We start from the raw sequence: 18036 nt of genomic DNA on the forward strand, positions 1-18036 counted from the left end.
ACTGGGACTGTAACTCTCTATCCATTAATTTCTCCTGAAAATAAGAAAACAATCAATTGTGGGAGTTCAAATCTTGGAAGGCAGGAGATTGCTTAGGTAACAAATTAGAACTAGTTTCTATCTCCCATGATACATTTACTGCCTTTTCATTTCATCATTAAACTCCATTATGAATGTATGCCACTGCTTAGAACAGGAGAAAAGTCAACATGCTCCAGATGCTTTTTTCAAAGCAAAGCAGAAATATAAAGATATTTGTCTTGTCGTTCAAGATGTAATTTATTGCTAATATAAATGAGATACAAATAATTGGTTTAATAAATACGTCAAAGAAAAATAGGAGACATGACAGTGAATGCCAGGATTAAAAATAGTTCAAACTTTGATAAATTGCAGAAGATAAAAACAGCATTATTTGCCTAATACCAAACTTGCACAAGAATCTGATAAAGTGCATTAGTTAAGGGATATTAAAAAGCATGGGGAAAACCCTGGAAGAGAATATTAGTGAAGCTGCAAAGGATGAATGTGATTTTGCAAAACAGGAAATTGCAATTTAGAGTCTAATACCAAAAGCCCTGCAGCTACCCATTTTAGATGTAGACTAAAATCCTGCTTCACAGAATATGATCAGCTGATGCACTAAGAAACTTTTCAGATTCCCACTGCTGAAAAGAAAACAACACTTCACAACATCTGACATAAGCCATGTATAACAGGTGTACCCCCGGATTTATATCAACGTGTATATAGAAAGACTAGACGTTTCATTTAATTTTGATGTAAACAAAGAGCATGTAGAAAGGTTCTGAAAATAAACTGGGAAATACTTAAAACTTTGAAGATACTTTTTACAAACATACAAATTTGCAAAATGCTAGAAAATAAAATGGTTTTAATAATGTTCTAATTATTCCATAAAGTATGAACAAACAGGGAAAGCTTGCAAAAAGTAGGAATACAAAAACACTCATCATGGAAAGAGAAAAAAAAAAAAGCCAAAAAGTGTAGCTTTTTAACAGAGCTGATGAAAGGAATATACTGTTGATATACTACCACCAATACAAAATCTTGTGACAGAGTTGACACTCAGGGAGCCCAGTTTCAGAATAGCAAAAACCGTCATTCACAAAAGGCAGGCAAATGTCAGAAAATTTCTTTTAGTCAGAAGCATTTTATAGGCATTGCACCACAATGAATGAGCTGGATCTGAGCGAGCTGCATTTCCAGGTAGGAATCACTGTGCACACTAGCTACATTTAACAGATTCAATCAAAACCAATCATCCTAGATTTCAAGAGTGAGAAAATGTTTATACGGAATTGCATAGTGACTACCAGAGACTGTGAAGTTTTATCTTACAAATTAGTTTCAGAAACACTGTATTGGGTGGGGAGGATTTGGCTGCAGGGTGGTCTCTGTGGGAAGGGGCCAAGGACCCAGTGCTGTTCTTCCTATGCTTGCCTCTCTTCTGCTGGGGAATTGGTGAGGGAGCGAGCAGCTGGATGAGATTCATAGAATCATTAAGGTTGGAAGAGACCTTCAAGATCATCAAGTCCAACTGTCAGCCCTACACCCCAGCGACCATTAAATCACCTCCTGAAGCACCATGTCTATCCATTTTTTAACACCTCCAGGGACAGTGCCTTCAGCACCTCCCTGGGCACCCTGTTTCAATGCCTCACCACTTTTTCTGTGAATACATTTTTCCAAATATCCAATCTGAACCTACCCTGGTACAACATGACCCCATTTCCTCACTAGTCACTAGGCAGGAGAGGCCAACACCCACATCAAACCTCCTTTTAGGTAGTTGTAGAAAGCAAAGAGGTCTCCCCTCAGCCTCCTCTTCTCCAGGCTGAACAAAGTTTGGATGCTAACTGGGTCCAACCCACCACACCCACCAAAAAGGAAAAACTGTATAATTCTGAAAAACTGTATAATTACACAGTGATACAGCATGCTTCACAAAAAAACAGGAAATAAATGTTAATGATAGCCATAAAACAGGTGCTCATTATTTCCTTACATTTATATTTTATATTCTCATTATTTCCTTTCAACAGGTAATTTATTCACAGAGACTCTGGTGTCAACACTTCACCTGTCTTTGGATTCAGATTTTTTCTTACAGGTACTGGCCTGAATGACATGTCCTGAAATGACCACAGAACAGCATTTTGCCACAGGAAATCAAACACCTTTCCAGTGGTTTCAGGCATGCAGCTTAAGTATTCTAAATCTCTCGCTACATATCTGGTTAGGGCTGAGAAGCACAATACTGCATAATGCAATGGATCTTGAACTTAGAAGAGAACAGGCACAAAATTTAGTGAAGAATGGAATTCGGCTAGTGGAAGCAAGAGGGAAAGTAAGCAAGAAGCTCGAGAAACTTTGGGGAATTTCTGCTTGGCCTTTACGTTTGTCACCTCTCATTTTCTTCCCTGTCCCCCTCTTGTCTTCGTTTGTCACTGCCCAAATTATTTTAAATGGAAATAAATTAAATTAATTTCCCCAAGTCAAATCTGTTTTGCCCATGATGGTAGTTGGTAAGAAAGCTCCCTGTCTTCATCTTGACCCACAAGATATTTCATCCCATTTTCTCTTCCTGTCTTGTTGAGTAGGGGAAGTGAGTGAGTGGCTGGGTGGGAGTTTGGCTCTTACCAAGGTTAATGCATCACAGATTCCTAGATCGAGTTACAGACAAATGCTGAAAACCCTACTGGGAGCTTGGGTCCAGTATTAGGGAAGAGGTACAAAGCTGGACAAAGCCTGCAGTGGTTTTGCTGAAATCTGAATCGCAAGGATTATTTAGGAAAGCTGAGATGATGGACAAAGTATTACACTCCAAAGGGTGGAGGTTAGAGTAAAGCGGCTAGTGATACACATTAAGATAAGGATCCACTACCTTACCAGTGCATCATTTGCTCCACACTTACAGAAGAGCAAAGATCTCAGAGTTCAGAGATCCACCAATTAAATTGAATTTAGCCTTTTACAAGGATTGAAAATGACACTGTGAAGTAAGTATACCAAAATGTGATCATGAATTTGAAAAGGCAAAGCAGCTTTCCCCATAAAGGCAATATACACTGTAAAAGTGTTAGTGTCTCACCTTTAAAGAAACACAAATCACATTCAAAGCTTCCTTGATCTGAGGATGATGTGATTCATGAACTAGCTCCTCACAGATCCAAATACCGAGGCTACAAAGAGCAACGCATCTGCAAAACAATGTTGGAGGACAAGTTGTTGAGACACATGCTACAAGAATGTGCAATTTTTATGATGTTTTGTTAAAATCAAATAAATATGGTTTTAATATTTTGAAAATAAGTACACAAAAACCTTTACAATGCTGTAACTTATTTAAAAATTAGAAAAATATCCCAGGTACCCTCGTGAAGGCACAAGAAAGGACCGAGGAAGCACCCTTCTGAACAACTCAAAAATCCAAAAGACATCAAGAACTGCATCACTGTGTGCTTTTCAGATAATATGTATCTTCTAAAGACAAATGAAAAAATGTGGTGGGAGTTTCCTCCTCCTCAACATGAGAGTTTGCTCACAGTTGTTTAAAGCTTCTGGGACACATAGACAAGAAAGGGGAATGTTATTAGTTCATAGATAGTTACATTTCTTTATATTGACAATAAACAGGGATAGAGAGAGGAGAGGCAAAAGAATACTAGAGACAGTGTACATTGATTGCATACTCTAACTTTTGTTGTTTCTTCATTTAAAATCACAAAATCAAAGATGAGTGTAAAGGTAAAGAGTTTGTATATAGGTGTGTTCAAAGCAGAGATGGATGAAAACGGAAAACTGTTAAGTATCCTCTCCTAAGCTCTCTATTTGAGGAAGATGTTTAGGTTTAAGCATCAGAGCAATCATTCCCAGTTTAATGCTTAGGTCAGTATTTTCTCCTTTTCCATACCATAAAGTAAGGCTCATGTAGCTTGGATAATTTCTGTTTTTCAAATTTAATTATGTGGTCTAATAAAAAATAACCATATCTCCCCCATATATAATCTTCTCCTTAATTAAAGTAAAAAATGCCTCTTTAGTATAGAAAAGCCCTGAGCTAAACACCAGGGTAGCCTGAGAAAGCATATAGCTTCAACTCTTACCCATATTTACACCCCTTCCTATCAGGCACTATCGGAGGAAGGACACAGGGGTAGGCCAATCTGACAGAAGATGGCTGTTCTTTTAATATCTCTATGTACAAACAACTTTGAATTCACATGGTAGACCACAATTTTGACAGTGGTGAAAAAAAACATTAATAAAATACATACAAATTTTAAAGTTAAGCTCTCTAATACATCCACCTCAAAACAGTATAATAAAGAAAATAATTATTGTTTTAGAAGCTCTTTTTGTATAACCTACCGGGCAGGACCAGATGGCTCCTCTCTTGCTGAGCTTAACACAGTTTTAATTATGAGTTCCTAAAACAAACAGGAAAGTATCCACTGATTTAACAATAACTCCATTATATGAAGCATCAGAAAATTAGAATTTGATTACAGTATTCGCAGGCACGTTGCTTAGCTGAGTCTCTAGGTTTGTGGTCAGTTGAGTTGTTTGCTTACCAGTACTCACTCTGTCCCAGATGCTCATCATTGTGCTCCTTCAAGAATATCCCACAGATTACTGTCCTAATTTCTGCTGATTTACCATGTATCCAATTCTTACCAATACTTTTACATAAGATATCAAGGGTGGGAAAAAAAAAACCCAACCCAAAAAAGAAAGGACATCCTAAAGTTGGCTTCTGTGAATAGCACTGAAGGGTATCACAGAAAGAATCTATTACTTCTGAGGTTTAAACAAGCCTTTTTTCAAAATTATATTGATTCAAAAAGTCTTTGGAAGTAGTGCAGGGCGAGTGAGTACAGCGCCTTAGGTATGATGTCAAGAAGAATTTTGACTCAACTGCAGTGAAATGTGCCTAAAGCTGTCAGTTGCTTTCAACAAAACCCAAGCAAACAGCCATTATACAATAGAAATGAGAAAGAAGGAATTCAAAATGAGTCCCTAAAAGAGAACCAGGTATAAAGCAGCTTCCTAGAAACCATCTCTCTCTAAATTGAAACAGTTTGGAAACTTACAGGAAGCCTTTCTTATAGTAATCATACCTGACACAAGCCCAGCAACTGAACAAATGAACTGAGCTTTGCCCAGTTTCAGTAGGCTGGCACACTACCCAGCTCTGTGTTATGATAAAGAGGGTAAAGTCTACACTAATCTTTGCTTTTTGTCTAAAAGAATATATTGATGTAAAGTCCCTAGGAACACAGGCAGATTCCACCAGTTGTGAATTCTCAAATTAAATAATGTATCTTGAACCTTTCAAACTTCTTATCTCAGCTGATTAAATCTGTGAGACCTTCAAATAGTCCTAATAAAAGTAGCTTGAAAAGGTGAGATAACCTTTCAGTGAGATAAAACACAAAGTCCTTCAACAAACATAAGAAAACACTTTATTATTAAGGCAATTAGAATTATAAAGTATGTTAAGTAGTATAAAGCTTGACAATATTTTATGGTCTCTTGAGCTTTATAATCTATTTTACATTATTTCTGAAAAATTTTAGAATCTTAAGAATTTAGTTAGGATTTCCTGGAAAAACATAATATTAAACATATTTTTGCTGAATACCATCCAAATATTCTTAAAATTCCTACCTTAACATCTGTAAATTGAGACACAGCAATGTCAGGAACATTTGGGTGAAGAGCTGGTAGTTCATTATATAAATTGGGAAAACAGACTAAAGATCCTAAAAGAACTTGTGCTTCCACTCTTGGTGCCTAAAAGAAAAATAGGTGGTGGAAATTATATATATCCTTACTGCAAGAAGGAAGCCAACATTTCTAGTTGCCTTAAAAGAGAGCAATGGCTGAAACCCTACACAGCTATTTCCTTTCTCCTTCTGCAGATTCTGTAGAGTGGGTCAACCTGAGACCACAGCCCCACAGATTGGCTACTCATGCACACATCATGTTCCCATACTCCAAGATGGTCAAAGGGAAGCAGAGGAACTGTTAGAGCTACAGACAAATGTCTGAGTTGCTAACTAGGCTTAGGTCTTAGCTTCAGCTAATTGAAAGGATGTGGAAAACCACTGGACATGACATGAGGCTGCTGGATGTGACAGGTAAGAACGTGCAAGAAGCTGACAGAGGCTTCAGATAGTACCCTGAGGGAGGCTGGATTTCACAGTTAGTTAAAGGAGGTATGATGTGAGAAAAAGTCAAAACTCACGGATAATTAGAGGGGACTATTGGGGAGCTTTGAAAGAGTACAGTCATGCAAGACCAACAGCACCTAGGTAATCATATCTGTATCACTATATAAGGCTGAAGTTGCCTGGGTAACAATATAAAAAATACATCCAAGTCATTGCATAGCAGAGATATGGAGGAATAAATACACTTCTAACATGAAGTTACAGTTAAAATGGACATATATTCTAAAACATTTTAAAGCCTGGGTAAATGGCGGCCACAATTCAGAGAACTCTGAAGAAGGTTCTCTGCTTCAGTAATTTTTTCATTCTTCACATATTTTCTATAGAGACCTTACATGTGCAGAGTTCTAGAATAAATCACTGACAGTATCTGTACTTGCTAACCACTACATTGACTTCTGGGGACAAGCAAAAGCGCTAGACAAGGAAAAGTATTGCTTAGTTTTCTCTCAAACCCCTTCCACTCACGCATAAACAAGAATGATCTGATGAATACTTACATTGAGGAAAGAAGATGCAGCCACTCTTCCTGCTGCTACAATGAAATCCATAATAAGCATGGTGGCACCAGGCAGACCAAGTGAAAAGAACTGAGGAGAGCAGTGCTTGATGATTGTATTGACAATATCCTTGCAGGAGGAAAAGGGAAAACAGGAAAAGAAGATTATCAACAAGATGAACAATGAATGAAAAAACAAAGGTATTTACAAAAGACAGAAAGTAAAAGATAAAGCAAATTCATTGTGGTGAGTAAGACACTCATTACTGAGGGAAGAGTAGCACAAGAATATCAATGCCTTAAGTATACTCGTATTAATATAAGTAAACTGTGTTATACTTTGTAGAATTCAGTCGTGGACACTATGATATGTTGGTACCATGTCACATCATATTAATCTTAAGCTTTTAAGAATTCTATTAAATGATTAACCATTCATTTAAATACGTACAGAGGAGGTATAGCGAGATAACAAGTTATTATACCTTCTTAACAACATGCTTAAATCCACTTCAACTATCACCTGACTAAAAGCTGACAATGAAATTTTAGACTCTTCCATATGTCGACATGGAACAAAAATATAAAGAAAGAATAAAGTGTTTGATAACATTTCAGGTATGTAGTTATTCAACAGAGCATATTAAGTTCTTGTAGACTTTGTGAGGCAGCTTTTTCAATTAACATACATTATGTAATTTCTTCAACACTATTTGAAAAGTATAGTATGTCTTAATTACTAAAAATCTTCCTAAGTTCAATGATAGGTAAAAAACAACCCTTTTCCTCCTTTGAATAATTCTCCAATAGTAGTGATACACAATTAAATGGCAATAAGTTATAGAAAGATTTGAAATCCAGCAAGAAAAGCAGTGTAAACTAGTCTCCAGGGGACATAAATCAGAGATCTGTCCTATCCATAGCCATGTGTGGAATTATTTTGGACTAGCTCTGTTTTGCCCAGTTAATGAAAACAGGGTTGTTTGAAACTTTGATCTCCCTGTGCCTACTCCTCAAAAAAGTTCACAAAAACTTTTCAGACTTCCGATGCAAGCCTGTAAAAAGAGTGGTTTAAGCCATACACTATTTTCAGACTTGTTAATATTAAAACCTATGAAAAAGATCGACTCCCACCGATTAGACACACTCTGTATGTCTCAGTTTGCAGGTTCCTATTTCTACTGTAGAAATAAACTACTCCAATGTAGTGACCACGCTTTAGTTTCCCACTAGCTGAACTGTTATCTCAGGAAGCAAGTAAGAACAGTAGACCTTAGAGAGATCTGCTACTTTCTCTTTCTTGCATACATCAATGTGTAACATGATCAGTAAAAAATGAAAGAGTATCTTTCCTGGTCTTGTGTTTGCCTGAAATGGACTACAAAAAAAGCATTTCTGATCATAACCAAGAACACAAAGGCCATTTATGAAAATTTAGGAAAAGTATCAGTTACATAACCATTTTCAAAGACAAAGTTAAATTACTCAGCTCAAAATCCATTCAATATTTTTAATAAAGCAATTTTATTTTGAGTTATTCTCTTTCTATTAACCTCAATTTTGCAATTATACTCACTTGATCAACATGAAGAAGTCCACAATGCATTATATTGTAGAAATGAGTTAAAAAATCCTTGTTTGGAGAAACATCTTGTCTTCGCTTCATTGTCTTACAAATGAGTTTGTAAGCATGTAGCTTTCCTTGTTTGTATTTATCAGTCAGCATTGTTGCCTACAGTTTCAGAACAATATTTATTATTCATAAATAAAAAAATACATTAAACCCTCTTCTACAACTAGATAAACTTTTATTTCTGTTTCACTGCTTAGTGCTCAAATTTACCTTAAACAGCCATGGTGTTAGAATTCTCAGCGGTGGAATTAAAACTGGTGGTGATGGTGAAGTTAGGTTATCTGTTGAAATACCAAGATTGTCTCTTATCTGAAATTATTAAAAACAAAACAAAAATATAAACATTTAAGGGAAATACATAAGGTGGTACATTTTTTCTTTCTGAAAATCCTGCCTTATCAAGTCAGGCTGGAAAAGAGGTTCAGTTCTTCTACCTTGGCCAGATTCTGCCACAGTTCACACAGGTAATCAAAAACCTGAGCATGAATTTCTGGATCCATTATGCTGTTGACATCTCCCAAAATTCCCAGCATTCGCCTCCACATCACAGTAGCAACATCTGCATGCCATCCTGTAAGTGTTCCCCCAGCCATCACACTGCAACATTCTGAGGGGAATTCACTAGTTTCTGTAATGAAAGAAAAAAGTACAGTGAGACCTATCTCTCCAGAGAAGAAAAGTTCTGATATAACTACATAGTTTTCTTAAAAACAAAATGAAAAAAAGCCATCAAAATTAGGCTTTAAGAGTAAGATATTTCTTACCCATTCAGCCTCAACATTGGAAATGTTTAACTATATGTTTTTTTTCAAACTCAGCAGAGGAAGAACTGTCCTGTTTGTTATATTCTTTCTGAAAGTAACATTTAAGGTCACTTCTGAAGCATCAAAACTGGTCTGATGGACCTGGTAAGGCCACTCCTTTTATAAGTGCTGCCTTACATTCTTTGGAGTCAATGAAACTACTGAACTCCACTTGCCTGCTTCCAAGTAAAACTACATTTCAATTTTTTTCCCTATAAAACAGAAAGATGGTTCTCTTTCAAATCTACTAGGACTTTATTTTAGTGCAAATTGAAGAGAAAGGTGAGAGTAAACTTGTCTCCAGCTACTGTTCTTTAATAGTAAATCTGTGAGTGGAAAGGCACCACACAGTAATCTAGCACCACAGTCTAACTCTCACTTAGCTCTCTATACATGACAGTGTTAATACAAATGCATGTTCTTTTTTTTGGGTGGAAGATCTTTAATGTAGTTTGTCCATACAAAGAAAACTTCAATAGATTACAACGGCTAAAGTCTGCTCAGTTCACACTTAACTAGCTAGACAGCTATAACAAACTTGCTAACAAGCCACAGTTTTAAAGCAGCAGGCATCCAGAACAGATATTCAAAACACCTCAGCACCACAATTTGCTGAGATCTTCTGAAAATCTTGCAGCTTCTACAGGCATACAAAATCAAAATGAAATCTTGATTCAGCATAATCACATAGCCTCCTCTTTTGAAGTTCTGGACCACTGTGATAGAGACACTAACAGTTTGTAGCCTGTAGATTACAAAGTACAAAGCAAAATGATATTGTTTGATACTGTTTCTGCCCATCAGTAGCATACTTAAAGGAAAAGGGTCTGAGATACACATCAGACACCCTTCTGTTTCCATGAGAACAAACACAGAAGAAATTAGTATTTCATATTTATAAAGTGAATGTATCCTATAATTCAACAACTAAGATAGTGGAAGTAGCTATGATTCTTTTTTAAATATGAAAAGGAAACCAAATTATGGTCCAAGAAGAAAATATAACACTACTTTAAAATTATGTCTTACTGCTTGTACATCAATGATAAAATAGTCTATGACAGGCCCGTATACTGCCACAAGTCTAAGCATCAAAAAGAACAATTATAACTATGTGGATTATTAATCCACTGCTAACAGTATCAATGAAATGAAGGATAACCTGTAAAAGGTTTTTGTTTGCTTTTAAATCACTGTAACTAAATATTTTTAAAAGTGCAGCTCAAATAGCCTTGTAAAGGATTGTCTACAACTAGCTACTTCACTATAAGGCATTCGAAAGAAAGAAAGAACAGGTTTATATTTTCTATTCCAGATATTGCCTAGGTCATCTGGCGTCTGTAAAACAGAGTGGTGGAGCTTCTCATCCAGCTGCAGATCCTTCTGCTCAATATGATCTGCATGAAGAGTAGCAGGAGAGGGTGTCTGTGATCGGGATCCAAGAGCAGATTGGATTGGAGAAGCACTTTCAGAGCCTGCAAATGCAATTTTTAACAGTTACCTTACAAGCCTTTTCTGTTTTCTTGAGCTACTGAAATGTTGTCTAAACACAGCATTAAAAGAAAACTGAACTCCGTTTATATATCAAATCTGGGCAAGAAAAAATATAAAAATTTTAAGCAGATCTCCCTATGAATGGCGCTCTGAAAGAAAATGAGTTACATGCAGGAAAGATGAGACACGAACGTCAAAGTCAGATAGGTAAATGCATTATCAGAGCTCTGTTTTAGGTCCAAATAAATTTAAATGTGTTTGTTCTGCAGCACTTTCAGTGTTCTGAACCAGTCAAATTTCTCTCCACAATCCCTCACCTAAATTTCTCTCCAGCCAAGTGTTTAAGCAGAATTTTTTCTGGAACAACTGCTTTTCCAGGTTTATGGATGCATGCAAGTTAATTTATAAATAGAAGTTCAAACCAGTAACTGACAACTTTTTATTTTTATCTGGTATATGCGCTGAGAAAATCCACATGGAGGGAAAGTTCTGTAAAGTTAGAAGAACTTCATTCCCTCCAAGACACAAAAATACAAGTGTGTGAATGGCAGTGCTCCAAAGGCATTTGCCACATTTACCACTCAGCAACCTCTCTAGGAAACTATTTGGTATCCTTTACAGAGAGATCTGTGGAGAGGGAGCAGGTACTTATATTTTTCTTCTGTACTGCCTTAGTTTCATTTCCTGAATTTGCTTCAAGATCCTTATAAAATGCTGGATTTGGTCAGAACAGATGGTTCAAAAAATTAGAAAATATATTCACCACATACTTCCCTACATGTCAGCGCATGTAAAAAATGGAAGAATTAAAACCTATTAATTTTAACACTTAAATAAATGTAACTGGGATCCCAAAATATTATGTGTAAAGGTCAGTATTCAAGATAAACTGAGCTTTAGGGACTGCAATGAAAAACTGAGTCTACAGTAATCTTCTCAAATTATTGGCTGCAAAGTGTTCTTTCTTACAAAGAGAACAAATTGTTTAAAGAACTTGACAGAAAATGTCAGTGTTATCAGAAATTGTGGTAAACAATCTTAATTACATTGTTAAACTGTCTCTATCTGCTTTAAATGGCAAAGCCAATGAAGCTTTTACCATCAATTTAAATCAACACCTCTGAGCAGAAGAGATGGGCTTCACTGCTTCACACACAGACTACTGTTTCCCTCCGTAGGTAATGATACTCTCCTCTCACTACGGAGCACTTGTTTGCTACATGCTCACAAAGATAATGTAAAAAATGCACTTCAAAGATGTTCAAAGAAATATTTTCCTCCTACTCCTCCATTCTGCTCACTAAGTGAGGGGATGGATGAAAACAGACCAAGAGAGAAAGAGTCATGGTGGGGGAGAGAGAAAATGTTTGTGTGTGTATGTGTACAGAATGAAGGAGGGGGACAGAGAGGGAAGGAGAGGGAGGGAAAGAGACCTTCATGTGACAGAAGAGAGTGGACAGAAACAATTATACAAAATTTGCTCAACTACTGAAGTCTTCTAAGAAGCACTAAAAGATACTCCAGCATAGATGGATCCAAATTTGACAGAGAATACTACAGATGCAACTTGTTCTAAGACTCATAAACAGCAATAAATAGTAAACTCAGTAAATTGCTAAGCATACAAAATTATGCCTATATGCCAAAAAGAAATTTTCCTTCCAAACAACTTGAAAGCAAAACTATTTATAAACAAGTAGTTTTCTGAGCAGCAGAACCAACAATTCATTTCTTACGAGTGTGTTTTGAAGTAGAGTTTCTGCATGAATGTGCTGGTATCTAATATAGTGAATTCACACTGCAGCCTGCGTGCTATGGGACTCTGCATACACGCCATTTTCAGATAGCTGCATATCTTGCAGAAAATTCTGAAGAAAATAATGCCTTGTGTTTTCTTCTTATATGTCAATTTAAGAGAAATTAGACAACGGGCACCAACACTGTTAGGGACATGGAACAGTCAGACAGAGACAGACAGTGTAATTGCACAAGTCTTGTTTCCTCAGGAAACCCAGCTCAAGTTAAATGCATGTGACACAAAAAAGCTGGCTCTCTAAAACAGTGGTCCAAACAACAAGAGACAGCCACAGAATCTTTCAATGGACAACTCAGTCATTAATTGTAACCTTATCAATTAAATTACAGTGCAAACTTGGGCAAAAATACGTAACAGTAATGAAATTATTAACATTTAAAAACAAACAGAAAAAGAACAGGTTTTCTGCAACGACTTTCAACAAGCACACAGCAAAGAGTAAAATAAAGAGAACAAAAGTCAAGCTGAATATTGTTGAACAAGCTGAACAACAATGTCCAAGAAAGCAAATACTATGTTTTTTTCAGCAGAAAGACCATTTTAGAAGGTGAAAATTGTAGCGGGAGAAGTGAAGATGTCTTTCAATATCTCTGAAAATGCAGTTTGATTTCTCACAGAGAACAAGACACTGAATGTAGGTAAAAGCTTTCACAGATAAGTAAGTACTTGTTCTCAGGGCTGTAACAGAAATGGTAGTGTATAACAGCTATGGAACAAGGAATCTGAAAATGACTATGCATATCTTCTCATTGACAAAAATCTGGCAAGAGACCATTCTTCCAAATACTCCTCAGAGAGGATGGTTCATTCTTTCGGAAAGGAGCCCATTCAATTAGGTTAACTGCATCACTTGGTGGTTGCTAACCTAATTGTTATTATCTCTCTCTTTCTCAAGAAACAGTTGCAAAGTACACTAGCAGAGCCTCAAGCTGAGGCTGTGAAACTCTGCTTCCTAACAGGCTTACTTTTTCACAAAACAACAGGGATAGTTCCAAGAGAGTAAGAATTCTTAAGTTACACAGATGGAATTTAATCTTACATTGCACAGTAACTAACATTTTGCATATTAAAAGCTTTCAGTTACACAACAGGCAATAGAGAGAGAGGTTAAGAAGGAATTATATAAAAGAATCCCATGATACTTGAGTGTGATACACCAGTTTGAAAGAGCATTGTCAAAGCCTTCCAAGGAAAAACTAAATTAGCTATTTGACTAACAGTAATAGAAGAACATTCGTCAGAGATCCAGCATGCATCATGTAATAAGAATTTTCTCCCTGGTAACTGTATTGATTTTCTCATGAAGGGTTTAAAATACATTTGGTACCAAGCCAAGGATCATATAGGTAACTAAGTCAGACAAAGGTTTTCCACTTCTGTTATTTCACACATTACTTTTCAAAAGCTTTAAAAAAATAACTGAAATCTAAGAATCATCTTATATAGAATACAGATTCATTGCAGAGGCAGGAACTTGCATTCTTGAGGATGGATAGAAGATTTCTGAAATAATGCTTTTTTAAGAGTTGGGTTTTTTTTAACTACTTTACCAGTGATAGTTGCTGCTTCAGCAGACAATGGTTGCTGATTGAGACTACTTGTTTCTGAATCTATGTGGAGTGTAGTTAGACTGGCCACTTCTTGCTCCTCAGCACTCTGTTGCTGTCCTGAAATTGCATCAACGTCAGTGGAAGCTGGTGTCCCTGCTTCCGTGCCAAAGCTGAAATCTGTATAAGGAAAGCATAGTATTAACTTACAGCCTAAAAATATCACTAATATAAAAAATGAATGCCCAGGACCTCCAAAAATACTCCATGGAAAACTTGTATGTGCATCTCCTATGCTACTAACACACTGTTGCAAAATCTACATCAAATGTAAAAGCAGAAAGTAACTATTAAGAATATTCTCATTTCTGTTACAAAACTGTGACTGTACTTGTGGAGAAGACATTCCTATTGCATGTCATGTATTCTGCTTAGTTGCTGTAAGCGTACCTACATGAGAATAAAGTAAAAATAATCAAAACATACATCAGGGAATTTATTTCCAAAATTACAAGCTGCAAGAAATATCCAAGTTGGTTGTTAAAGCACTAACTTCAAACTAAAAATATTATGGCAAATTATACTCTAGCAAACGGCTTTTTCAATGCTGAAGCAAAAATGTTATACTGAAATGTAGGTTTAAATACCATCACTTTGTTGCATAAAATCTAAATATCTAAACATTTTAATTTCTTCCTTAAATTCTACCATATAAACATGATTTCTGTCTTACATGATACATGAAGTCATAATTCCTAGCAACCCTACTGATCCCTTCTGTTGAACAACAGTGGGAATGGGTAAATGAAATGAGGGGAAAGCATTATGTTATTACACAAAGCATACTTACTTTAATGAAATATACTAATTTTACCGTGATACTACACTTTGTATCTTGATTAATCTATGGCTACAGAAAGACCACTGTAAAAATATCATAGAACCACAGAATGGTTTGGGTTGGAAGGGACTTTAAAGATTGTCCTAGTTCCAACCCCCCCTGCATAGGCAGGGACACCTCCCACTAGACCATGTTGGCCCCATCCAACCTGGCCTTAGACACTTCCAGAAATGGGGCATCCACAACATCCCTGGGCAACCTGTTCCAGTGTCTCACCACCCTTACACTGAAGAACTTCTTCCTAATATCCTACCTAAATCTATCTTCTTCCAGCTTAAAACCAATACCATTGCCCTATCACTACATGCTCCTATCAGAAGTCTCTATGTTTTATCTCAATATGTTCAAAATAAGTCCCCAAATAAGTAAACTTTCATTTTCATATTTTGTGCAAAACAGATGGATTGCTCCAGGGAGAAGACAATGTTGTTTTCTAACTTCTGTTCAATGTTATTCTGCTTTTTCCACAGTAGTATTTCAGTGCTGTTTTGTTTAGTGCACTCTAAATGTATTAGGCTCTCTCAAGAACTCTGCTTGCTTTCTTAACTCGCTAATGTTTTCAATGGGAAATCAAAATGAGCTGTCTTTACAGAAAACTGCTGGAAAACAACTGTCAAAAAAAAAAAAAGGGATATTCACAAGCTATCAATCCAAAATGCTGTTACTTTGGGAAAAATATACTTGCTTTCAAACTTGCGGCCATCATACTGGAAGGCGCTGAACGAGTCTGAGTGGCTGTCAGAACTGATGAGGTCACTGCTGCCCGCGCTGGCGGGTGACGTCCATTCGGAAGGCACACCTGGGTCGTCTATAGGGCGCATTTGGTTCTGTTTGTTCAAAATATCAGGAAGGTCTTTAGGAACTTCCAGGCTGCCAGGACTGCTTCCTCTTCTTGTCACATTCTAAACATTGAAGAGACATAAATGATCTTACAACCTTGGATGGGTTATTTGTGTAAAATAGCAAAAGCAATCCTACCTTTGCAAAAAGTCCACAAGTACCTAAACCAGAAAATGTCCTCCTGCTATGTACGTGGCCAAGTCTTTCCAACACGCAGACAGGCAGCAGAAAGCGAAGAACCCACACAGTCACAGAATTTCACAAATACAAATTTTACTTGCACAATTCATTTTTGGGCACATACATTAAAAGGTTAGGAGTCAGACTAGCATGTGCCCCACATGCATTAGGGGGCATGTGCCCCTAATGCATGAGAGAAAAACAGTAAAAAAGTATATTTTCTCCAGATTATGTCTAAATTACTAAAGAAAAAATATTAACCTTGGTTCCAGACAGAAGTGGAAAAAAATGTTTTCTGGCCTATGGGCTACCATGCTATAAGGAAAAATTTAATGTGCATCACAAGCAAATTAATTCACTAATTCATGTATTTATTTTCATATGATTAAGCCAAAACCTTGTTATTGACTCGGACACCAAAGATAGCACCTAGCAGAAATAAGGCATATTGATTTGCTCCTGTAAAAGTATGGCAGTGTTCTATTTGGAATCTTTAAGCCTTTTTTTTTTTTTTTTCACAGATAGGACTGTTTGCATGAGAGGAAAGAGAGATAAAAGTAGAAAAACCATTTTATGAAATAGCTTAAAATCTTTATGCATTGAGAATGAAGATTACTTCCTTTTACATTAGGCCCATTGACTTCTCCATTTTTTTACTCCTCTACTACTGATGAGAGATTTACTCACACTGCCAAGCTTCTCATGATACAAGGTTTTAGAAATAAACAGATGTAACAACCTAAAACTAATTTTAGTCTTCCTCTTCTTAGTAATCTTCTTCTGCCCTTTATTAGCAAAAACAAACCTAACTTGATGTTATTAAAATGACCTGATTAAAAAAAAAATAAATTAAAATTCTAAGCAGAAAAAAAAATTGGAACAACTCTGAAATGCTACATTTAAATTGTTACCCACTCTTTTCTTTTGTTGCAATTTTTTTTTAATTTTCCCTTTAATTGCTAGTTAACAAAACACTTATCTCTACAAATCAGATGTCTTGTTCTGTAAGCATTCAACAGTAAGCAGAAATTCTTGACTTAAAATTGATTAAAATTTCTCATTATGAATGCCATTCCAAATAACATGACCCTTCTGGAAGTGTAGGAAGAAAGTATATGAAAAGTTGGTTCAATTAGCAGAGAATTATTTACGAGAAATTTTTCAACACTTGTAAGTGAAATACAAAAATGAAGGAAAAACATATCTGGTGTAGTTTCACTGTCTGTTGCAGGGACTATACTGGTGCACCAACTATACCTGTAGCAAATAGTACCATACTACAGTGTGGTTCCTAACTACATATCACACCAAGGACTGAAAATTTACATATAAACTATTATTCTGAAAATGTTAGTGTAAAAAGATCTTTACAGGTGCAGTTAAGCCTGTTTAATTCAATGAGACTATTCATCTGATAGTTACTTCTGCACTGCTTCCACAATGAAGATTTAATAAACATGAAAACACAAATGGCATAAAATGGTATGAATCTATGTCAAATACAAGGAATAATTCTGATCTTCTTACTTCTTTGTCTTTCTCAAAATCCAGAAAAAAGTGTTTTAGTGAACTGATTCATAACATCATTGACGAGTTCAGGCATATATACAGACTTACATATTGAAATGGAGGAAGTGTAAAGGCTTACCAGTGCACTACCACTGCGGAGTCTCTCAGCTATAAATTCATCCATGAGGTCAGGAACATTTGTATTGCTACTGCCAATATCATTATCAATAGGGTGCAGCTTTTGATTCATGTCCTCTCTATTAGCTAAAAGCAAATGAACAACTGTATATAGTAAAGAACACATCGAGACATTTTCAAAACAAAAGATAAAAAAAATGGAAAAAAAATCCTAACTTACAGAAGTAAAAAAGTTCAAAATTGCAAAACATGCATTTTAAGAATCTCCCTCATTTAAAGCAGATTCTACTTCAAGAATTAGTACAGCTTCTTCTTCCCACTAAGCAGGGGTTAGTTGATTTCCAGTACCACCTTTAAGAGCAAGAAGCTTATAGGTAAGCACTACTCAAAGTTGTTAATGCTTTTTAAGGATACAG

At 36.1% G+C, this 18036-nt stretch overlaps 1 protein-coding gene across 12 annotated transcripts in view; it reads right to left on the minus strand.

The window, feature by feature from the left end:
- RALGAPA1 (Ral GTPase activating protein catalytic subunit alpha 1) overlaps positions 1–18036 on the minus strand; it is a 131784-nt gene that overhangs the window by 61310 nt on the left and 52438 nt on the right. For 10 of the 12 annotated variants that reach the window (XM_051620628.1, XM_051620627.1, XM_051620620.1 and 7 more), the window contains 11 exons: positions 17622–17746; positions 15639–15855; positions 14056–14232; positions 10518–10670; positions 8827–9020; positions 8603–8701; positions 8336–8491; positions 6761–6889; positions 5695–5820; positions 4396–4454; positions 3116–3224 (listed from right to left, as the gene is read on the minus strand). In XM_051620628.1, coding sequence (XP_051476588.1) covers positions 3116–3224; positions 4396–4454; positions 5695–5820; positions 6761–6889; positions 8336–8491; positions 8603–8701; positions 8827–9020; positions 10518–10670; positions 14056–14232; positions 15639–15855; positions 17622–17746 — 1544 coding nt within the window. The remainder of the gene's footprint in view (positions 1–3115; positions 3225–4395; positions 4455–5694; positions 5821–6760; positions 6890–8335; positions 8492–8602; positions 8702–8826; positions 9021–10517; positions 10671–14055; positions 14233–15638; positions 15856–17621; positions 17747–18036) is intronic. The other 2 variants (XM_051620629.1, XM_051620621.1) reach the window with 1 other exon arrangement.

Source organism: Apus apus, chromosome 5, assembly GCF_020740795.1.
Source record: "Apus apus isolate bApuApu2 chromosome 5, bApuApu2.pri.cur, whole genome shotgun sequence".
Lineage (NCBI taxonomy): Eukaryota > Metazoa > Chordata > Aves > Apodiformes > Apodidae > Apus > Apus apus.